At 33.4% G+C, this 25,316-nt stretch overlaps 1 protein-coding gene across 4 annotated transcripts in view; it reads left to right on the top strand.

Moving 5' to 3' along the window:
• Znf451 (zinc finger protein 451) overlaps window positions 1-25,316 on the top strand; it is a 79,817-nt gene that overhangs the window by 20,390 nt on the left and 34,111 nt on the right. For all 4 annotated transcript variants that reach the window (XR_013344228.1, XR_013344227.1, XM_026398958.2 and 1 more), the window contains exons 4-7: window positions 8,771-8,896; window positions 13,865-13,976; window positions 18,440-18,590; window positions 20,225-20,351. Coding sequence is in view for 2 of the 4 variants with exons in the window: in XM_026398958.2 (XP_026254743.2) it covers window positions 8,771-8,896; window positions 13,865-13,976; window positions 18,440-18,590; window positions 20,225-20,351 (516 nt within the window). In the remaining 2 variants the exon portion in view is untranslated. The remainder of the gene's footprint in view (window positions 1-8,770; window positions 8,897-13,864; window positions 13,977-18,439; window positions 18,591-20,224; window positions 20,352-25,316) is intronic.

The raw sequence follows: 25,316 nt of genomic DNA, 5'->3' as shown, positions 1-25,316 counted from the left end.
CACTAATATAGTGCTACAAGTTATAAAATGATTTCAGTATTGTTTTTATAGAAATCACTTTGCAAAAGCAGAATCACTCTTTTTTAAAATTTTTTTTTTTTGAGAGAGAGAGTTTTTAATAAAGTGACTTAGGGATTCAACTTTTGGGTGAGCAGTTGTATGATGAGTAATATGAAAGATCTTGCCTGTATTTAATATTTGAGAAAATATGGGACCTTGAATAGTTTTCAATAAAACAGTGTAGATCCAGTTTTCTCAGCATTCAATACCAAGGCCTTTCTTTCTCTGTCTCTTTTTTTTTTTAATATATTTTTTAGTTGTAGTTGGACACAATATCTTTATTTTATTTTTATGTGGTGCTGAGGATTGAGCCCAGGGCCTTGCACATGCTAGGCGAGTGCTCTTCCGCCGAGCCACAACCCCAGCCCCAAATATCAGGGCCTTTCTTAACTACTAAAGGAGAGTTGATTCTACACCATAATCCATTTCAGAATTGATAGTGCGCAGTTCAAGAAGAAAGCATATGTAGATTAATTTTAAAAGAAAGTTCACCTGTGAAGTTACTTATGCATATATTAATCTAAGACCAGTGAGAAATTTTTAGCTTCCAGTAAAAATTTCTTTTGGAATGTAATTAGCTTTCTTTTAAATATACTCATTAAAACTTAGAACTTACCTTTGTGATTAGAACAGCTAAGAATATTGTTTCCTATATTTACATTCAGATATCAGTTGAGAAAGGTCAGGTCTAAGTTAAGTAAGTTAACATTTTCAGATTTCAACTTTCAATTTAATTATGCTTTTTTTTTTTTTTTTTTTGCTACTGGGGATTGAACCCAGGGGCGCTTAACCACTGAGCCACAACCCCAGCTCTTTTTATATTTTATTTAGAGGCAGGGTCTCACTGAGTTGGTTGGGACCTCCCTGGGTTGATGAGGTAGCTTTGAACTCTTTTGAACTCTTGATCATCCTGCCTCAGCCTCCCTAGCTACTGGGATTACAGGCATGTGCCACCTCACCTGGCTAATTATGTATATTTTTAGTGTTTTACTATGTACAATGTTAGTTCATGTGCTTTGGGTTTTTTGAAAAAATCATGTGAGCTGGGTGCAGTGGCAAGTGTTTGTAGGTCTGAGTTGCTTGGGAAGCTGAAAAGAGGGTTTCTTGAGACCAGAAGTATGAAACCAGTGTGGGCAACATACTGAGAGCCTGGGATGTAGCTCAGTGGCAAAGCATCTGCCTTACATTCACAAATCCCTGGGTTTGACCCCGAGGTTAAAAAAAAAACAAAAAAAAAACAAAAACAACTTATGAGCCAGGTGTGGTGGCACGTGCCTACAATCCTAGTAAACTTGGGAGCCTGAGGTAGGAGGATTGCAAGTTCGAGGCTAGCCTCAGCAGTTTAGGGAGACCCTATCTCAAAATAAAAAATTATTAGTGATGTGGCTCAGTATTTAAGTACTCCTGGAGTATAATCCCCTGTACCAAAAACCAAAACAGACATTTTTACTAAACATTTTTTGCTTTAAAGTGATAATGGTGTTTGTCTTCTTTTTTTTGAGAGAGGCTGGTTTCCCAACTTGTAGGCTGAAGATTTTTCCACCTCATCCTTTTGAGTAGCTGGGATGATAGGCATGCAGCACTGTGCCTGCCTTTTATTTTTAATGTGTTTCTGTTAGGGTTGGAAAAAATGTAACCTAGTCATTATACCTCCAGGGACAATTTTTTTTTATTTGTTAAATGAAATTTATCAGTAGATGTCATAAGAAAGCCCTCTTTCTTGCCCAAGTTACACTCTATTTCCAGACTCCAATTTTTTTGCTGTAATTCTTCAAGCTATAATAAAACATAAACATTGTTCTTTAGAACAAAAAAATATTCTTTCTTCTTTACTTTGACTTGTAATTGCTTAGATTTCATGAACATGTATACACAGTTTTAACCAGTATCCTAAATTTGAATGTCATTTCTAGGACACACCCCAAATTGCTTTGTACATGTTTTACCTCAAGTTTTAAATAAAAATGTAAAGAAATATACTTGACAATATTAGAATTTCATACTGACTAAACCAGAATCTGCCTTTTAAACTCCTGACTTTTACATCTTCTTTAATTCTGTGCAGATCTGAGTATGGAGGAAAACTGGTACAGAGTGATCTAAAATATAGACAAATTTTAGAGACATTATTCCCAATATTTTTCCTAAGACTTTCCTATGCTTCTCTCAAGAAATAACTGAATGAATTGATGGCTTATCATTTACTGTAATGTGGATTCTTTAGTATTACTGTCTATCCTACAGAGAAATTAGTCCTGAGTAACATAATGAGGTAATTCAAAAGGGATGATCCTGGAGCTTCTATAGCTGCCAGTAATCTAAATGAAACATAAATCCTGTTATAGTCACTATGGATTCAGAGTCAGTTTAGGTCTAGCTTAGGAAGTACCTATGTGATTGCCAGACTTTTCTTAGAAAAGCTCCAAGAACCTAAGTGGTAATTCCATCAATAGACTTTGGGGCAGATGACAAATCAAGCTTAAGAAGACCAGTCCTGGAATTTTATTTTATGATTTCATGTTAAAATTACAATTTAGCATATTGGCACTAATGGAATGGTGGGAATTCCCAATCCTAAGAATTGAGTAACCCCCTTTATTTTAATTTTTTCAAATAAAGGTAATGGTTTAGGAGTATAGATTAATTTTAGAGTAAAGTTGAAGAGATCTAAATGAAGGTTTAAATGTTGCTTAAAGGCTAAACTACTTAACATTCCTAGCATTATAAATTTCTTTTGATGGCATATTGGTGTAATTTGAAGGTAATAAAGCTTTCAGAATATACTTATATTTTGTGATTATAAGATTATTAAAATTTGCTCATTAATACGTATTTGCTATATTTCTGAATTAGAACTACTAAATGCTTTAATGTAAAATTTAAGAAGAGTAAACATTATGTGAAGTTTTTCTGAATAATTACAATTCAAAAAGTAATTCAGAATGTTTTTGTTGTGGCCTAGGAAAAAGTTAAATGACAGTGGGGCCATCAATTCGAGGATAGGTTTTCCTGGATTAGGATTACCTTAATTTATCTAAAACATGATTGCCTTCCTGTCCACAGAATATTCACATTACCTAAAGTGGTCTTGTAAACATTCCTTACTCCAAAGTGTAGCATCATGCTGAAAAGACCAATTAGGCCTTTTTTTTGGAATTGAGCCCAGGTGCCTTCTACTATAACACAGGGTCGTGTGGGTACCTTAGGGTTCTTGAAGAATGAAGTATGCAGACTACAAGGGTGAGAATTCAGTAGCAGATTTAATAGAAGCAAGCAAGGAAAGCTCCCAAAGAGGGGTACTGTTGTTGGCTCTAGATATTTTTGTAGTGTTTTGATGAAAAACTAACCTTTCTTTGGAGAGTTCTCTCTGATTCAACTGAAAGTATATAATTTTAATTTCATATTCCCATAATGAAATGATTTAATGTATATGTTAACCTGAGTTTGTTCTGTAGTTTTTCCTTAAAACAAAAGAATTGCTGAGTTCATAACAACTCATCGGGGTTGAATAATGTTAGGGTAGTCATGGAAACCTGGAGGAACAACAGAATGTATGGGCATCCAAGCCTGAGTTGGACCTTCTTGTTAGACAGCCACAACAGAAAAAAAACAAGGTTTAGCCTAGGATTTAATATTGGGTGGTGAGTCCTGCCTTACTACCACTGAGCTACATCCCCAGCCCTTTTAATTTTTATTTTGGAATAGGGTCTAAGTTGCCTGGGCTGATCTTGAACTTGGGATCCTCCTTAATCAGCCTCCTAAATAGCTGGGATTATTGGCATGTGCCACCACACCTAGCAATTTGGCTGTTTTTAAATATGCACACTTCAATATAATTTCCCTCTGTTTGCAGAAATAACAGTGTTTGACTTTAAATTAAAGTTGGGTTATTTGTATGTGACTGGTTTGCCTAAAGAATATGAGTCACCCAATCTTGTAGAAAGTAAGATAAGATCATTTCTTTTTTAAAATGAACTTTTTCCTTTTATTCTTTGTCCTCAACCCCGCTTTCTGCATGATTCTAGGGATCTAACCCACGACCTTGTTACTTGTGAAGTAAATGCTATACAACTGTACTCCCAGCCCTAAAATAGCTTTTTTTTCCCCCTTTAAGAACAGTTTTAGATTTATAGCACAGTTGAATGGAATGTAGATATGGTTCCCATATAGGTCCTGCCCCTTTGCCCATTCACAACCACCCCTACAATCCATATCCTAATAACATTTGTTACAGCAAATGAATCTATATTAATGCATTATTATCATCCAGAGTCTAAAGGTTATATTAGGGTTCATTCTTAGTGTTATACGTTTTCTGGGTTTTGACATACATGTAATGACATGTAACTACCATAATAGTATTATAGAGAATAATTTCACTGCCCTAAAAACCTGTGCTCTGCCCATTTATCCCTCCCTCCCCTCTAACTCATGGTAACCACGGATATTTTAACTGTTAACATAGTTTTATATTTTCCAGAATATTATATAGTATTCTGATCATATGATATGTAGCTTCAGATTAGCTTTTTTTTTTTTTTTTGCTTAAATAATATGCTCTTAAGGTTCCTCCATATCTTTTCAAGGTGATAGCTTACTTCTTATTATCTGGATGTTCCAAAGTTTATTTATCCATTCACCTACTGATGAATATCCTGGTTGTTTTATAAGTTTGGGCTGTTAAAAAGAAAGGTGTTTTAAACAACCGTGTGCCGGTTTTTCTATGGACTTAAATTTTAATTTCATTAGGTAAATATCAAGGAGCCTAATGACTGGTAAGGGCATATTTAATACAGTAAGAAACTGTCCAGCTGTTCTTTGAAGCACCTGTATAATTTTGAATTTCCACTAGAAATGTCTAAAGAGTCTCTGTTACTCTGCATCCTTGTCAACGTTTGGTATTGTCAGTGTTTTGGATTTGGGTCAGTCTAATAAGAGTATATGGTATATCATTGTTTTAGTTTGTACTTTACCAATGACATGATGTTGAACATCTTTTTACATGCTTAATTTGCTATCTATGTATCATCTTTACTAAATGTTTCTTTAGGTCTTTTGCCCATGTTTTAATTGGGCTATTCGTTTTCCTATTGTTGATTTTTATAAAGAGTTCTGTGTATATAGTGAATTACAGTTTTTTATCTTGTATCTGTTTTTTTCTCTGTTGTGTGTTTTCATTCTCTTGATAATGTTTTATGCAGACAACTTTTTAATTTTAAAGTATTTTATCATGCCTTTGGTGTTATATCTAAAAAGTCATTGTTACAGCCAAGGTCATCTGGATTTTCTCCTGTGTTATCTTCTGGGAGTTTTATAATTCTGTGTTTTATGTTAGTTCTGTAGTTTATTTTGTGTTCATTTTTTTGTGAAGAGTATAAGATCAGGGTCTAATTTTTTTTTTTTGCATGCAAATGTCTGGTTTTTCAATATCATTTGAAAAGATTATCTGTTCTCCATTATCTTGCGTTTGCTCTTTAGTCATAGATCAGTTTATTATATTTACATGGGTCTTTTTCTGTGTCATTGATCTATTTGTTTATTCTTTTTCTAGTATCACATAGTTTTATTTCTGTAGCTTTCAGTAACTTTAAAGTCAAGTACTTTTAGAACTCCAACTTTGTTTTTCAGTATTGCATTGGTTGTTGTGGGCCTTTTACCTGTCTCTGAGTGAGTTTGTCAAAAAAACAGAAAATGACCTGCTGTGATTTTGACTGGGATTGCGTACACACCCACACCCACACACACACACACCCTTTACACATAAGTATAAATATAAATGTCTCTGTATATGTGTCTATGTAGAGAGATCAAGTTGGGAAGAACTGACATCTCGACACTATCTAGTCTTCCTGTCTATAAACATGGATTTCTTATCCTCTCCCCATTTTTGTTTGTTTGTTTGTTTGTTTTGTATTGAGGATTAAACCCAAGGACGCTTTATCACTCAGCTTTATCCCTACTCCTTTTTATTTTTTGAGACAGGTCTTACTAAATTGTGAGGCTGGCCTGAAACTTGAAATCCTCCTGTCTCAGCCTCCTGGGTCACTGGGATTATAGGCGTGTGCTAGCATGCCCAGCTTGTTTAGGGGATTATTAATGTAAATGGCAATAATTTTTAATTTTAAATTCTACCTGCTCATTGCTGCTTTATAGAAAGTGATCCACTTTTGTAAATTAGTATCCTGCAACCATGCTAATCACTTATTAATTCCAGGAGTCTTTTTTCTGTCATTTTCAATTTTTTCAATTATGTTATCTAAAACAAGGAGTTTTATTTCTTCAGCTCCAATCAAAATGCCTTTCATTTCCTTCTCATTTCAGTGGCTTGGATTTCCAGTATATTGTTGAAAAGTAGTAGTGAGAGGGAACATCCTTGCCTTATTCCCTATCTTTGTATGAGAACTTGAGTTTCTCACTACAAAGTGTGAAATTAGTTGTAATTTTTTTCTGCTTATCAAGTTGAAGAAATTCCTGTGTATTCCTAATTTGCTTAGAAGTTTTTATTTTTATTATTTTAATCACGTAAGGGCATTGAATTTTGTCAAATGCTTTTTCTGCTTATACAATCATGTGATTTTCCTTGTTTAGCCTATGGATATGATGGATTCTACTAATTTTTAAAAAATGGTTCACCAGCTTTTGCATACCTGGGATAAATCCTACTTAATTATGATATGTTATTCTTTGTACACATTATTGAGTTTTGTTTGCTAAATTTATGTTGAGAATTTTTAGATCTACTGTATTCATGAGCAATATTTCTTTGTAGTTTTTTTTTCACTACCTTTATTTTATTTATTTATTTTTATGTGGTGCTGAGGATTGAATCCAGCACCTCACACATGCTAGGCAAGTGCTCTACCACTGAGCCAGAATCCCAGCCCCTTTTATAGTTTTGTTATAGTGCCTGTGTCTGGTTTTGTATTAGGGCAATACTGGCTTTTTGAATTAGGAAGTAATCCTTCTTCTGTCTACTGGTAGAAATTGTAGAGATTTGGTATAATATTTTTTTCTTAAATGCTTGGTAGAATTTAGCAGTGAATTAATCTGATCCTAGGGTTATTTTTTAAAATTATATTTTTCATTGTAGTTGGATATAATAATTTTATTTTATTTATTTATTTTTTATGTGGTGCTGAGGATCAAACCCAGTATGCCAGGCAAGTGCCCTATCACTGAGCTACAACCCCAGCCTTAGTGCTTTCTATTTTGAGAAGTTATTTATTTTTTTAATTTAATAGTTATAGGCTTTTTGATATTGTTTTATTTCTTTGTGAATTTTTACAGATTATGTCTTTCAAGAAATTGATCCATTTTCTCTAGATTATTGAATTTGTGGGTATAGAAGTGTTTATAGTATTTCTGTATTATTCTTTGACATCCCTGATAACTTTGCTTGCTTTAAAATGTGCTGTCTAGAATTGATGTAGCTACTCCCACTTTCTTTTCTTCCTCCACCCCCCAACTAATATCACAACAATTTATTATACTACTATGGGCATTTGGAAGAAGAAAGAAACTGCAGATAATGTGGATAAAAAAATCTGTAAAGAATGTAAAATTAAGGTTATTCACAGATTTTATGACTGTATACCTGGAAGAGTGACAGTCAACTAAAATCACTTCAGAATTGTAACAAGATTCAAATTCACACAGTAATTAATGGCTCTCATTTGTAATGTTAAAAGAAAAACTATGGAGGATGGGGTGTATATGTTCCATCACCAGTATTGGGGGGTTGGGAACAAAACTTTATTTGAACTTTTTTTTCTTTTTAGATAATCATGACAGAGTATATTTTGACATATTATACATACATGGAGTATAACTTCCCATTCTTGTGGTTGTACATGATGTGCAGTTACACTGGTCCTGTATTTATATATGAACATAGGAAACTTATGTCTGATTCATTCTACTCTTTTTCTTATTCCCATCCCCCTACATCCACTTCCCTTTATTTCCCTTTGTCTAATCCATTGAACTTCTGTGTGTCCTCGTGGTGTCCCCTGTTCTGCCTCTATGCCTTATTGTGTATCCAAAAGCATCTGCCTATCAGAACATTAGGCCTTTGGCTTTTGGGGGTTGGCTTATTTCACTTAGCATGATAGTCTCCAGTTCCATCCATTTATGGGCAGATGCCATAACTGCATTCTTCTTTATGGCTGAGTAATATTCCATTGTGTGTATATACCACATTTTCTTTATCCAAGTATCCAGGTTGGTTCCATAGCTGAGCTATTATCCCAATTTCTTTTAATTTGTGTTAGCAAATATCTTTTTCATTTCTTTGCTTTTACTTTGTATTTTTTTGTAATTTAAAGAGGGTTTGTTAAGGACCACATACATTTGGATTTTTAAAAATCTTTTCTGACAATCTATTAATTGGTATATTTAGACCATTGACATTTAAAATGATTGTTGATATATTTCTTACTATTTTTTATTGTGCTTTCCCCCCTTATTTTGTCTTCTCATGTTCCCTATGATTTTAATTGAGCATTTCATATTTTATTTTTTCTCCTTTTTTAGTGTATCAATTATACTTGGCTGACTTACAACATATCACGTAAAATATACCAAGATAGGTTCTTAGAAATAATAAAAGAAGTAAGTGATTCTTTAGCATAATAGCTGTTTGACAAATGGAGATGTTACCAAATGCTAATTTTGTATTAAAAGGAATGAAAAAATTTTTTTTCCATCATAGGATAATTTTAAACATAAAGACTATATTGACCATCAGAAGGATAAAGTTGCATTAACTCTGGCTCGTCTAGCTCGTCATGTTGAAGTAGAGAAACAGCAAAAAGAAGAGAAGAATAGAGCATTCAGGGTAGGTGGCTATTTTAATTGATATTTTACTACTTTATAGAATTGTTTTGAATACAGATGTAATGAGAAAACTTTGATAAGAAAATTTATGATTGACTCAAATTTCAGCATGTACTCTAGATAGCTCATCAATTCAGTAGTAATTCTTACAGGCTTTTGTTTTTAATATTGGGGGTTAGACCCAGGATTGCTTTACTACTGAGTTACATCCCTAGTTATTTTTATTTTTGAGACAAAGAGTCTAAGTTACTGAGGCTGATCCTCCTGCCTCAGCCTCCCAGGCTGCTGGGATTATAGGCATGCACCACTCTGCCTAGCTCATATAGCTTTTTACATTTTTATTTTTAGTTTGTTGGATGTGTATCCCCTGTGTGCATAGGAAAGAAGAAAACATACAAATAACCGAATGGACTTTGATTTGGAGAATGAAAAATCATGACATTTCTTAAGGCAGATAAGTAGTTAAATGTTTTGGGTTACTTTATTACATGAGTGAAAGATTTTATCAGGCATTTTATAGAATAAGTTATTGAAAGGTTATTCACTTTTATAAGGATTGAACTCAGTGCCTTGTACATGCTAGGCAAGTGCTTTGCACTGAGCTATAGCCCCAGTCCCTGAAAGGTCATTTTCTACCAAATAGAGCCAAATCACTTTCTCAAAACTCACACTCTTGTCTCCAACTTACATAACTAGTAAAAAGAAGTAATTTGAAGTGGGGTTGTAGAAGAGCTATGTAAAACAAAGCCTAATGTAGAATCTTTTGTTACAAATTTTTTACTTGACTTGCTTTAGAAGGCACCAAATGAATTAAAGAATTCCTTCAGTGACTAGCAAAAATCTATTAAACGTAAAAAGTTAATGCATTGGGTAAAACAAGTCTCTATAGTAGAGTTATAAAAAGGTTTATTATCATAGCTGCCAGCAGCTGTTTGGATTTCATCAGATCCTTAATTTTTGTAGACTTCGGTTTTTATTCTATAAAGAAACAAGTTGAAGATGTTCTCCCAGGTCAAAATAAGCACTAGGATTTTATAATTTTGTTAAAATATTTATTTATTTATTTTAGTTGTTAATGAACTTTTATTTATTTTTTATATTTTTTTTAATTTTTTTTTTAGTTGACAGTGGACTTTATTTTTATTTTTTAAATCCAGTGCCTCACACATACTAGGCAAGTGCTTTACCAACTAAGCCACAACTCCAGCCCTGGATTTTTTTTATTTGCAAGCGATGCTGAGAATCAAATCCAGTGCCTCGTGATATTTGAGGCAAGTGCTCTACCACTGAGCCACAACCCCAGCCCCGGATTTTATAATTTTAATGTCATGTTTTTGATTCCTTGTTTCATTGATTATTAAAAAGGAATTTATATTTCTGTAGCATCTGTTTTAATATCTTCCAGCTGATAATGCAAACTGATCTTGGGGGGGGTTGTAGCTCAGCAGTAGAATACTTGCCTAGAATGCATGAGGCCCTGAATTTGATCCCCAGCACTGCAAAAATGAATGAATGAATGAATGAATGAATGAATGAATAAAGTACACAAATCTTTAAATTTAGATGTGGGTCAGTTCAGGGTCTTTAACTTTTTGGTATAATAGTAATTAAATTAGACTATGTATTCTACTTGTGTATTTAAAATGTTTATTTGTAAAAATACAAAGTTATTTTTCTATCCTGGTAGAAACACTATTCAATTAAATTTCTTTTTTCTTTTGGCATCACTGGGGATTGAACTCAAGGGTACTCTACCCTTGTACTACATTCACATCCCTTTTAAAATACTTTTTCAATTTTGAGACAGGGTCTCACAAATTGCTGAGGGTGATCTTTGAGTCTTGAGTTGCTGGAATTACAGCCGTGCACCTCCATGTGTGACTACAGAAATAATTTTTGCAGAATTGTAGTGAGTGATAATTCTAGGTAAAAATAGATATAGAAATTGTCTTCTAATTTAGGCTTTTTGAATTGTGTCTTTATTAATAAAGTAGATTGTTCTTTTTAATTTTTATTTTATTTTAATTTTTTTATTTTTAATTTTTAAAAAATATTTATTTTTTTAGGTGTAGATGGACACAACACAATGCCTTTATTTTTATGTGGTGCTGAGGATCGAACCTGGGCCCCGCCCATGCTAGGCGAGAGCTCTACTGCTGAGCCACAATCCCAGCCCAAGATTTTCCTTTTTTTAATGAAGAGATTTGTGTGTTTGTGTGTGTGTTTGTGAGAGAGAGAGAGAGCGCGCGTGTGTGAGCTCACTGAGCCACATCCCTAGCCCTTCTAAAAATTTCTTTGAGACAGTCTTGCTCAGGGCCTTGTAAGTTGCTTAGGCTGGCTTTGAAGTTATGATCCTCCTGCCTCAGCCTCCGAGTTGCTAGAATTACAGGCATGCACTACCATACCTGACAAATGAAGAGGTTTTAAAGAGAAAAGATTCATTAGAATCTTCACTGGATACTTCAGTTTCTGAGATCATGTGTTATGCTGATCAGGTAACCAGCTGTCAGCTTTGTTTATTGACTTGTAAGAAGAACTATAACCCTAAAGTCTGTGGAAGTAGTTTGTGACAAAGGAGAAAAGGGTGGCTAATTTTTGGAATAATTTCAGTCACTAAATATTTTGGGGCATTAATTATGCATGTTCACAGAATTCAAATCCTATTATAAGAAATGCCAGATAACTTTTTAGAAAAGGTTAATTTTAATATTAGAAATTGCCTAAGTAGACTGTTAACTGACATGTACTAGTATTTAATCTCCATTTTACTATTTTTTCAAAAAAAATTTTAAAGGTTTTTTTTTGTTGTTGTTGTTGTTGTAGATGGACACAATATCTTTGTTTTATTTATTTATTTTTTTATATGGTGCTGAGGATCGAACCCAGTGTTTATACATACATGTGAGGCAAGCACTTAACCACTGAGCTACAACCCCAGCCCCTCCATTTTACTATTTTATTTGAAGGGTTTTATTGGAATAAATTTTTCTGAGCAACTGATTTGTGAAGTTGGGAAACTATTTGCTTTATGTATGGAAAAATCACAGTGTACATTAGCACTTTGAACTTCAGAAGCTTGTATGAAATGAATATTTTTTTAATTAAAACCAGTTTTTATATACTTACATAATTTGATTACAGAGAATTTTAAATAATGTTTATAATGCATACTAATATCCTTAAGAATTAGTATTCTGTGGCTGTCCTTTTAATACTTTTTTGTGAATTTTTTTCACATTAATATCTTTTTCTTTTTTTGCCGTTCTGGGGATTGAACCCAGGGCCTTGTGCATGTGAGGCAAGCACTCTACCAACTGAGCTATATCTATATCCTCAGCTTTGCATTAATATCTTGATCCACCTTTTCCCTTCACTTACCCTTCCTTATAGAAAATTTTGTTATATTGCTAACTAGACCATGTACTATTCTGGCCTGCATCTTTCAAATTCAGTGTTTCTGACTCTGAGATTTCTTTTTAAGCACCATTGTGGGGGATTGGTTCCTAGAAAAAATTTGCGGATATTCAAGTCCCTAATAAAAAATGGCTTGTTATCTGCATATAACCTACACACATCCTCCTGTATATTTTAAATCTCTCTAGGTTATTTGTAATACCTAATGCAATACAAGTGTTATCTATGCAAATCTTTGTTGCGCTGTATTGTTTAGGGAATAATGACAAGAAAAAAGTATGTGTTCAGTACAGATGCAGTTTGTTTTCTGACGTGTTTGGTTAGAGATTGGTTGAATTTATGCACATGGAACACATGGATATGAGGGGCTTACTATACATATAAATGTTTTTTGAGAGGCAGTGTGATATGCTCATTTAGTGCATGGATTCTAAAATCAGATTGCCAGAATTCGAATCCTGACATTGTTATATATCCTTGGGCAATATATCTGACATGTCTGTACCTCAGTCTTTTCATCATAACATGGGCATGATAATAGTACCTATTTCATAGGGTTACTGTGAGAATTAAATATAAAGTCTTTTTATAACAATGCCTGGTATGTGTTAGATGGTCAGCAATTACTAATTGTTACATACAACATGATTAATGAATATAAAAATAGATTTATGGGTTACATAAGTAAGAAAAATTGAGACTTTTAACATTTTAAAGCATCTTTTTCAGTAATTGGCACTGGCTGCCTGTTTATACGTAAGGCTCACTGGAACCGTCATACTTATTAGTTTGCATATGGTCTGTGGTTGTGCTATATAGCATCAGAGTTGAGAAGTTGTATTGGAGACTGTGTAGCTTGCCAAGCCCATGAAATATTCTCTGACCCTTTTTGAAATAGATCTAGAAGTAACGAATGCTTTATACTAGCACATATTAAGTGCTAATGAGTACCTGATACTAATAGTATTCAATGAACAAGTATTTATTATCCGTTTGTGTATTTCAGGCTAAATATGGAATATTTGGAAAAAAGTGCATAAAAGTTTAAAAATAAAAATAATCCTTAATATTTCCATTCCTGCACATAGCCATATAGCTTTAATAACATTTAGTGTATATAGTTTTAGCTTTATTCCCCTCTTTGGATGTAATTGTGCATAAATTGAGATTAGTTTTTATTTACATTTTGCCTTATCTTCTTAATACAATTTGATGATCTACTTGATATCAAAAGTATATTCTTGAACAGCACTGGAAATTTTTAGTGTTTCTAATGACTTCTGACAAATACAAGGACCCTAATCACTTAAACAATACCCTGTTGTTGAAGATATAGTTTGTAGCAAACTATGAGCAAATAACAGTAAGATCATCAGCATCTTAGAATATGAACCTTTATTATGATATATATATAACTTTAGCATAGATTTCTAGATGTGTAATTCTTGGGATAAGGAGTGCTCTGTATTTTCTGATCATTGATGTATCAAAATCTTTATCCTAAGGAAACCAGGTAGCAATCAAAGTCAATTGAATTTTTTCTTAATATCTTTAGGAAAAAATCGATTTTCAACATGCGCATGGGTTACAAGAATTGGAATTTATTCAAGGACATTCTGATACAGAAGCAGCAAGACAGTGTGTGGACCAGTGGCTAAAAATGCCAGGTATTCTTTAGAAATTATGTTAAGGTTACTAAGCTTCCAGAAAGCCCTAAGGCAGAAAGTATGTCTGTTTCATTCATTTGCTAATAAGCATGTAAGGTGTTGAAATTTAGTTTTAGTGATAGTAATATCACTTCATAATGGCTTACTTTATAATGGCCTCCTTCATCAGTTGTGTTTCTTCTTTGGCAGAAGTATATTTTGAGAAGAAGCAATATAGATAGATCATCTCTGAGCTCAGAAGACACTGTTTATAATTCATTCATATATTTCATATTTATTGCATAAAGTAGTATGTATCTGTCAGAGGCTGTATAACAGTTTATTTGTGATCAGAAAAGGCCTAAGAAAATGAAATTTAAACTATTATCTAGAGGATTATTGTTTATGTATTCATCAATGCAGCCTACGTAGATATTTTGTAAGGAAATATCTGCTACTCACTCTTTGCAGACCTGAGCTTTCTGGAAGCGTTACTGTGAAACAGTTCTTCCCCAGCTAGATAATTTGGAATTTTCAACAGCTATTAGGAGAACCCCACTGTAACAGCTTTTCTAGCCTTTCTTATAGTATCACAGGAATCTTACTTATGAATTTAATCTAGAATGTCTCATTGCAAAAAATCATCAGAAATCTATGTGTGAAGTGCTTAACTTTGTTGAACCTAGATATCTTATCATCCCAAAGTTAATTATCAGAGGGCTTTCCTTTGACTACAGTTACCACTTACAAAAGATTTTAAATAATTTATACTTATTGATATTTAGCAGTTATCACGGATACAATATTCTTTTTGACAGTTGGCTACCACTCAAACTATATTTTCTTCTTTTTTTAATATTTATTTTTTAGTTGTAGGTGGACACACATTCTTTATTTCATTTTTATGTGGTGCTGAGGATCGAACCCAGTGCCTCATGTGTGCTAGGCAAGCGCTCTACCACTGAGCCACAACCCCAGCCCCTATATTTCCTTCTTAACCCTCAATCTGCTTGTGTATAACAAACTTCCACTCAGCCTATCCCAACCCACACATCTTTTAAAGTAACTTTCACTTTTTTCTTCTTATTTGTCTGTAAGGCTAATACATATTTCCTGTTCCTCCAGTACTCAGTACTGGGGATTGCTGAGTTTATTTATTGTTGTTGTACGTCATGTTTAATTATGTGTTAAGCCTATCTTGGTTTATTTTGAATAGGGTTAGTTGCTCAGCCCCCTTGAATCTTATAGTACCTTATTTGTTTCTTTAATGCAGTATTTACTTACTCTTTTATGTTGAATTGATCTGTTTCTGTTTGTCTCTTCCAGTAGACAATATGTTCTTTGAGGACAGAGAACAAGTTTTTTATAGTGTCAGTTCATATAAAGAATACCCAGCACAGATATGCTCTATGTCTGTTGGTTGACTGTTGTATTGAGGTGGGCTATAAGTATTTGCATAATAAACATGGAAGCCTAGAACTTGGTTTCCAAACTAGACGATTAGCAGTTAAACAAACAAATGTTATGGCATTCCAGACCACCTTTACCTTTGGAAAATTTGATAAATGATTTTGCCTCTTGAGATGTTCTTTTAAAGTTTATAGTTAAAAAAAAAAAATACCTCTTAATGTGAAGTCATTTCTCAGTGGAAGAAGTTACTGATTAGCTCAGTGGTTTCACCTTGACTGCATTAGAATCACCTGGGAACTTGTAAACATATACCTAGGCCCCATTATCTCCAGAAGATCTTTTAGAGTATCTGCAGTTTGGGGAATATTTCTGGGTAGACCGGAAAATGGGCTAAAACTACAAGCCTGTATTATCTTTAAGACTGCTTCTAAAAATCACCAATCTCGTATATGAGTCTAACCATATAGAATGTTTGTTGGGTCAGTAATATGTTCTTTTAGACCTAATTCATGGCTTCTAGAGTGTCAGAATTTTTTAAGGCATAGTAAATTCAATTCTTGAACATTTAATTATTTATTTTCCTGAGCAGACCTGAGTTTTTTAGTTGTGTCTTTATGGTACTAAGAAGACTAGGTATACTCTCTACCTTCAGGTCATGCCTGGCTCGCTGATAGCAGATAAACTTGAGTTCAGTGTTAAATTCTGCAGTTATCTCTGTGTGATAGTGTGTGTGTGTGTGTGTGTGTGTGTGTGTGTGTGTGTGTGAGAGAGAGAGAGAGAGAGAGAGAGAGAAAGAGATCATCTCTATCGATCCATCAAGGTAGCTTTTTACTTGGTTTTTGAGACAATATAAAAATGAAGTTTGAATTCATTGCTAGAATAGCTGCTTTGTTGTTGGGCTGTAATTGGTATGTTGCCGTTCCTTAGTTGGGCTTTATTTAGACCTTTTAAGAGGGTATAACTGGGAGAAACAGAGAGGAGTTGTGGTTTTGTTTATAAAAAATGTGATCCTAGTGGCTGGAGTTGTGGCTCAGCCGTACTGCGCTTCCCTAGTCTGTTCAGGGCCCTGGGTTCCATCTTCAGCACCACACATAAATAAAATAAAGGTATTATGTCTACCTACAACTAAAAACATATTTTAAAAAAATGAGATTCTACTTAGTAGTTTTAAAGTACTCATTCAATCTTATTTCAAAGTACTCAGCTATTATAATTCAGTTTTTTTTTAATTAAAGCTACTTTAAGTATTTTATAATCACTCAGACTTTGGACATTTTTTGTTGTTATTATTATTTCTTGTTTGTAGTGCTGGGGATTGAATCCAGGACCTAGTGCATGCTTGACAAGTGTTCTACTCTGAGCCACACCCCTAGCCCTGGACCGTCTATTTTTTATGGACCTTTATAGTTGAGCCAGTTGCATACATTTAAATACTAAATAATTTTAAGGCATTGCACCCAAAACTATTTAAGGAAAAAAGCTTTTTAATCTTTGTGTTTTGTTCTTCCATGGGGAATATTTATTTTCTTTTGATAGGTTGTTTTTTTTCCAACTTAATTTTTATTGAGTTGCTGTTTGTAGCTAAATAAAGGTCCTAATGGAAGACATCTGGAATATGAATGGACAGATGTAAAAACTGTCATACTCTGACTGCATTAAAAAAGTTAAAGATAGGACTGGGTATATAGCTGAATGGTAGAGTATTTATCTTGCCTTGTGTGTTTCAGGCTCTCTGACTTCAGCCCCCAGCACCACACATGCAGGTGCATTAACATTTAATGCCTCATTAAAAGTAAAATATGATTAAGGCTGTGGTATCCATTATTTGTTGTCAGAATACATTTTAAAATATTTTGATAGTTTAATAGAGGCATTCCCCCCATTAAGACTAAAACAGCAGAAAAGCAGTTAAAACCTTAAACATTTACACCCATTTTTGGGATTTAAAAACTAGATTATGTTAAAGGAATAATTCTAGTCCAGTAAATGTTTAGGGACTTTGTAGAAACTACCCAATTTTCCATTGTTATGGAATATTCAAGGCATTTAAATGAAACAGTTCATAAGAGATAATAATAAAAGATAATAATCAAACTATCATTGCATCAGAATCCTCCTGACATTATAATTTTTTTTTTTATGCAACATAACTCTAAATTTCCCATCATATATCAAGTGTTGGGAGTTTTTGAGAGCAAATTTTGACTAGGGAGATTAGTCTAAAGAGTTGTGTAACTATATAACCAAGATGGTAAAGAATGAACGCATTATTAATATTGGGTTCAGAGAGAGAGCAACATTAAACAAATCTCTGCTTTATATTCTATAAATTTGTTTTTACTGACACTGCATTACTTGATGTCCAGGTTGGAAATGATTGATCAGTGGCTAGATTTGTCAGAAAATAGCACTCTTATCTTCCTTTGCCTCTCTGCTTTCTTTATTCCTAGCCTTCACTTCATTTACATTGTTTAACACAATTTTCACAAAACGCAAGTACTCTATAAGACAAGCTCAACCTTTTCTTTTTTTTTCTTTTTGTTTAATATTTTTTTACTTGTAGATGGACATAGTACCTTTATTTTTAATTTGGTACTGAAGATTGAACCCAGTGCCTTACACATGCCAGCCAAATGCTCTACCACTGGATAAGCTCAACCTTTAAATCTGTTTAAGACAGTTAAAAGAGAAAATAAGAATTGGAAGAAATGATCTTGGCAAATATATATGAATGAGATGAAGGAAGTAGGGGCTTAATTTTGTAGGGCATTTTATCCTCAACATTTCTTGGCTGTTGAATTTAAGAAGATGGATTTATCTATTCTAAGAGTAGATATTCTTTTTCTAAAGAAGAAAATGCTTGTGGAAAAGTTAAGGACTGTTTTTGTCCAAAATAACTAATTAACTTTAAAGTTATTTTATCTTTTATAAGAGATATTATAAACAATTACAATTAGAATCATACACTTGATGTTGTATTCTAATTTTCATTGTTTTGCCATAATTTTGATTGTCATTCCAAAGGACAATTATCTGAAAATAGTAACTTAAGAATTTATATTCTGATGATGCAGGACTCAAAACAGGTACAATTAATTCTGGAACAAAAAGTTCATTCCAAAGAGGAGGCCAAACTCGGAAGTGTGGGAAGCCAATTTCATGTCCTATAATGCACTGTAACAAGGAATTTGACAATGGGCACCTTCTCTTAGGGCATTTGAAAAGGTAAGTAGGATATTCAGAATAAAGGACACTTATGAACAAGTGAAGTACAAAGCAAAATTATTTATTTATTTATTGTGCTCTCGGGGATCAAATCCAGGCTTGCATGTGCTAAATTAATGCTTTACCACTGGGCTACATCCCCAGCTCCTGCAGCAATTTTGTTAAATGAAAGTGTAATATACTTTGTCGTTGTGATTATAGCTATATATTTGAAATTCAAGATGTTTTGTGCTATCTTGATGTAATTATTTCTAATTTATATTTAGGTTCCCTAAAAAAGCTTGGGGAAGTCAGATTTTTCTAGTGATATTCTGTCTTTATGGGTGTAGCCTTTTAAGTATGTATTTTTCCCTAATATGTCTCTTAAAATGCTGAGCAGCCTTTACATTGAACTGCAGTTGAATTTGTTATAGCCCATAAATGTAAATTTTTTTATATTTATTTTTTAGTTGTAGTTTAGTTGGACACAATACCTTTGTTTTTATTTATTTTTATGTGGTATTAAGGATCAAACCCAGGGCCTCGCACGTGCTATATAAGCACTCTAACACTGAGCCACAACCCCAGCCCCCATAAATGTAAATTTTAAGACATGCAGAACACTTTCAGATATTGGTCTATCCTAAAGTTGTTAGTAGGCATTTAAAAAAATACTAAAGGCAAACTAGTGGAAGTAAAATTAATAATAAGGAAATACTCTGTGAAACTCATTTAATCAATTTACTGAGATTTTTCATAGAAGAACAGAAGAAAATGAAGGTGGCATAAAGATAGTAGACATTCTTTTCTCCACAGTCTCCCTTTCTAATAGCTGAAAGGGGGGAAGTTGAGAATTTGGGGCTCCAAACCATGTCTTTTCCAGGTGTCCTACTCTACTTATGCCTGCCTTTACTTTCATTTTTTTTTTTATTGGTGCTTTATAATTACACATAACAGTGGGATTCAGTATGCCATATTTTACCTTACCTTTAAAAGGTCTTTGAGGCAGTTTAAAATGGCACAGATTTGGTCTGGGGCTGGGACTTAGTGGCAGAGTGCTTGCCTGGCACCATGATACATTTTATTTTATAAAAATAAAATAAAGGTATTATGTTTACCTGTAACTTAAAAAATACATATTAAAAAAATGACACAGATTTAAGTGGTTAAAGTGAACGCTGAAAGGATTAAAAACCATTTGTAAGTGCTCAGGATTGAACCCAAGACCTCTCCTATGCTAGGCAAGTACTCTACCACTGAGCCATAACCCCAGTCCATGCCACAAATCTTAACATGAGATTATTATTGCAGTGATTTATTTAAAGTTATTTGTGAGTCTTATGGTAATCAAAGCAAGAAGGAAAACTTAATAGGCTTATAATTTTCAAACTGGAAGTTTACTAGTCTGGCAAGAAATATTTAAATCCATTTTATTGGATCTTGAGTATTTAATGAAATTTTGAGTTAACTGTTGACCACTGAGGATATTGGAGCCACTTGAAAGTTCTTGAACTTGAAGAACATTATTTAATATTTCAGTGAAGTAGTACAAAAAGTTTTGAGTATGTGTGTGTATTTAGCTTCACAAATAAAGCAAAATAATTTACCCTCTAGAATGTAGATCTTTCTAATGTCCCTTCTCTTTTGCTGTGTAGGTTTGATCACTCTCCATGTGATCCAACTATTACATTACGTGGACCTTTCTCCAGTTCCTTTGCTTGTGTAATATGTTGTAAAAATTTTGTTACTCAGCAGCAATATAGGGATCATCTTTTTGCTAAGGTAAGAACATATTCTAAGAGTAGATATTCTTTTTCTAAATAACCTTGGAGTTGGGTATAGGTTTATGTTCATACTGCTTTTAAGCTTGCAATCACACGTAAGGTTAGAATGTACTCTGTACTGAAAATAATATGATTGTGGCACTAAATTATTGTGAGCAGGTAAGCTTCATAGCTGAGAGCCAGTAGTCTGAGTTTATATTGAAAGCTTTCCTTTCATGCAGTTACTCTATGAAATTAAATTAAACTGCCTTGTTTAAGATGCTCTATGAGTTGGTCACATGTGAGAAATAGAGTCATATTTTGAAGTCTACTATCTGTAGTAAGTCTGCCGCCAGTTAGTAAATGAAAACTTTTATTTATGCTAGAATTAATAATTTATTAATGCTAGTATTAAGAAATAGTATTAATATTTATAAAACTTTGTTTTTTAATTCTCCTTAAAGTGTTTAATCTCAAGAGACATGAATTGATTCCTGGATATGCACATCAAGGGATTGGGATATAGCCCTGTGGGATAGAGTACTCACTTTGCATGGATATTAAGTTCCTTATAATACAGAACTCTCATGGGTTTTTACCGTATTATATAATAGATATATTTAATGACTTATTAACATTACAAAAGTAATTCAGTTGGTCCTCCATATCTATATCCTCCATATGTGGATTCAACAAACTGGATCAAAAATATATATTTTTAAATTGTATCTATAATAAATATGTACAAACCTTTTTTCTTAATATTATTTCCAAAACAATACCATATAACAACTATTTATTGAACATTACATTGTATTGGGTATTATAAGTAATCTTGAGATGACTTAAAATACACAGGAGCAGGTGCAGAGGTTGTATCAAGTATTGTGCCATTTTATATAAGGGACTTGAGCATCAGATTTTGGTATCTGCAGTTGGTCCTGGAATCAGTCCCCCACCAGATACTGAGGGATGACTGTATGTGTTCATATTTAAAATCTAACAGAAGGAACTTAAGAACTCACTTTTATTCTCAGTTAACGACTGTTAATAATGTGATATATGTCTTTAATAATCTCCATATTTTTGGAGCCAGGGTTGTGGCTCAGTGGTAGAGCACTTGCCTAGCATGCATGAGGCACTGGGTTTGATCCCCAGCACCACATTAAAAAAAAATTATATATATATATATATACAATAAAATAAAGGTATTGTGTCCCTATAACTAAAAAAAAAGATTTGTAAAAATATTCTCCATATTTTTCATATAAGATAAGGTATCTAAATTTCCTTGGGATTCAAAATAGCAGAGTGTTGTAAACATAAGTCCAGAGTTACTGAATATATTCATATATTTCTACTTTTTAAAATAAATGAATAGTGCTCTCTGTATGAATATATTAGTTTACTTAATTAATTTCCTTTGGATGTATTAATTTTTTATCATTAAAACAATACCACATTAAATATCCTGGTGACTTAAAACCTTTGAGAAGATCTATATTTGATGTATTACTGAGTGAAGAGTAGTTTTTGCAATAGGGATGTGCTGGTATGCACATCCCTATTGCAAATTTTAATTTTAATTGTGCTTTCACAATTTGCTTATATCTAGAACTATATCTGAAACTTAATGTAGGGAATAGCTCGAATTTTGTGTAGGTTCACAGTACAGAATTAAAACTTATAATCTAAATTATATCTGAGTTCTGTAGTCTTCCCATCCTGTGCTCCAGCTCTAGAGAACATTTTGAGAACATACATACAGTCAGTCATTAACTTTTAAGAGCCTTCATCTGTAGTATAAGAGAAATCAACTGCAGTTCTTACACACAGCTTGTGCTCTAAAACAAAAAGTCTTGTTGGTAAAACATAAAGTAAAATAGGAACTAAGAGAAAGGGGAGAGAAGTGTCAGAGAATTTTACAGTGCATTATGAAAAACAGTAGGTCTTCAAAGATGGGATGTGGTAAGATGGAAAGTGCAAGTGATGAAATTCAGATAAGTTTGAAGAGCCTGAACAGAATAAGCAACTGTAGAAAGCGACTATGCAGAAGAGTTAATAGGCCTGAGACTACCATCCTTAGAAAGACTTACTTGCAATGTTGGCTCTCAACTGATGTCTAAGAACTTGGATTTTGGGGAGAATTTCCATTATTCTTTTGATAAGAGAGGCTCACTTTGCCTGAATTCTGTGTGCAAACATTATGGTTTATGCCAAGCACCTGCTTTCCTTATAGGAGCCTAGAATTTTGATACATGCTGGGCTGAGGCTGCCTATAGTAATAGCCCTTGAATACTAAATCTCTAGTAAATTTTTGTAGTAGACCACAGTTGGAATGTGTCTATCACCTTGTTGGTAGAGGAATGAAATGTGCCTATATGACTACACTGAGATTCCTTGGAATATTATACCTGGACTTTGCCCCTTGTACTTTTTCCTCTGCTGATTTTGCATATCCTTGCACTCAAAAGTTTTGGCTGTGAATATGACAGTGTACTTTGTCTTGTAAGTTCTCTTGGCAAAGTGTTGAACCCCTGAGGGTAATCTTATAACATAGATTAATAATCTTTTAACATATTCCTCTACTAACCTGATTATAAAGACACAGGATTTTAAATCTGATATTGGCAAGAGGGAGCCATTATAGAACCATTATAGATGGAACACTGTTGTAGAACAATGACATGATAAAAATAATGATTTATACCTTTAGAACTGGAAGTATTTATAATTTTTCAACCCAGTTTCTTTCCTGTTTTTAGGGACACCAAGAAGACTGAATGGTATTAGAGTAATAGTTGTGTTCAGAGTGGACTCAAAGGTGTGGACAGGAGACCAGTTTAGGTGACTTTTGCAGTAATTTAGTTTTTTATTTTTTAATTGTCAGTGGATCTTTATTTTTATTTATTTATATGTGGAGAATTGAACCCAGTGCCTCACACGTGCTAAGCAAGTACTCTACCACTGAGCCTCAAACCCAGCCTAAAAAAAAATTCAGTTTTGAGATGAGAAAAAGCTTTGACTTAAATACTGATATTTAGAATGAAAACCTTAACATGAAGCCAAAAAACATGTTGAAGGAAAAAAATGATAGAGGGCTATCTGTTGCCACTACAGATGGAAAGTTTGGGTAAAGAAGGGAGAAAGGGTACAAAAGACTGCATTCCATAATTTTTTTTAGTGTTTTTAGTAGTTCACTAATATTCTGACTTTTCAGAACTAGAGTTCTTTTGGGGCATGTTTCTCTATTCCATGCTCTAAATATTTTTTTCTGTTGTAATGAACGTACTTATATTTTATTTTTTTTAGAAAATGTGAATAGGTGATTTATAATTAAAATTAATTATTTCATTTGTGTTTCCCTGTATTTCATTAATTCGCTCATTTTCTTTCTGAGAAAGAAAATCAAACATTCCATGCTATTTTGCTCTCTCTTTTGTCTTTTCTCCGGAAGTAGATTTATGACATTCAGCCTGCTGAGAGGCAATATTCTACAATACAGAAAAGACTTTGATGTCAGACCTGGGTTTCATTTTAATTGGTGGTATTATAGTTATATGTAATGATGGAATTTGTTGTTACATATTGGTACATTCACATAATACAAAATATAACAATGTAATTTGGCCCATATCACTCAGCATCATTTTCTCCCTCCCTCCCTTCTTCCTACTCCCTGGTCCTTTTTATCTACTTATCTCCCTTTGATTTTCATGATATCGCTGTCTGCCAACCTTTTTTTTCCTTTTTTCCTTTCTAGCTTATGAGAGAAAACATAATGACCCTTGCTTCCTTCTGAGTTTGGCTTATTTTACCTAATATGATTGTAAGTTCCATCCACTTTTATGCAAATGATATAATTTCCTTTTTCTTATGGCTGAATTAAACTCCATTGTGTATATAAACCACATTTTTGTTATCCATTCATCCATTGATGGACACCCAGGTTGGTTCCATGGTTTGGCCTTTGTGAATTGTGCTGTTATAAATATAGGTGTGCCTGTATCACTATAGTATACTGACATTCATCCTTTTTATTTTTATTTTTTTGGTATTGAGGATTGAACCCAGAGGTACTTAACCTCTGAGCTACATCCCCAGTTCTTTTTATTTTTTATTTTGAGACATTGTAGGGCATCTGGGTTGCTTTCACAGTTTAGCTATTGTGAAAAGAGCTGCTATAAACATTGATGTGGCTGTGTTACTATACTATGCTGATTTAAGTCCTTTGAGTATAGACCAAGGAGTGGGATAGCTGGGTCAAATGGTGGTTCCATTCCAAGTTTTCTAAGGAATCTCCATACTGCTTTCCAGAGTGGTTGCACCAATTTGCAGTCCCAAGAGTAACGTATGAGTATGCCTTTTCCCCACTTCCTCATCAACACTTATTGTTGTTTGTATTCTTGATAACTGCCATTCTGACTCATATGAGATGAAATCTTAGAGTAATTTTGATATGCCTTCCTCTAATTGCTAGAGATGTTGAACATTTTTTCATATATTTATTGATCAAATGTATATATATATATATATATATATATATATACATATATATCTTCTTTTGAGAAGTGTCTGTTCAGCTCCTTAGCCCATTTATTGATGGGATTGTTTGTTTTTTTGGTGTTAAGTTTTTTGAGTTCTTTATATATCCTGGAGATTAGTGCTATATCTGATGTGCGTGTGGCAAGTTGCTTAGGGCCTCACTAAGTTGCTGAGGCTGGCCTTGAACTTGTAATCTTCCTGCCTCAGCCTTTCTAGTTGCTGGGATTACAGATCTGCCCCACCATGCCTGGCTTGATTTTGATTCTTTAGGGTAAATAACGAGGAGTGGTATAGTTGGGTCATAGGATGGTTCCATTTTAGTCTTTTGAGGAACATCCATATTGATTTCCAAATGGTTATACTAATTTAGTTCCTTTTTCTCCACATCTTCTCCAGCATTTATTATTATTTGTATTCTTGATGATTGCCATTCTGATAG

The sequence above is a fragment of the Urocitellus parryii genome, chromosome 8, assembly GCF_045843805.1.
Source record: "Urocitellus parryii isolate mUroPar1 chromosome 8, mUroPar1.hap1, whole genome shotgun sequence".
Taxonomy (NCBI): domain Eukaryota; kingdom Metazoa; phylum Chordata; class Mammalia; order Rodentia; family Sciuridae; genus Urocitellus; species Urocitellus parryii.
This window is presented reverse-complemented; position numbering and strand designations above follow the sequence as displayed.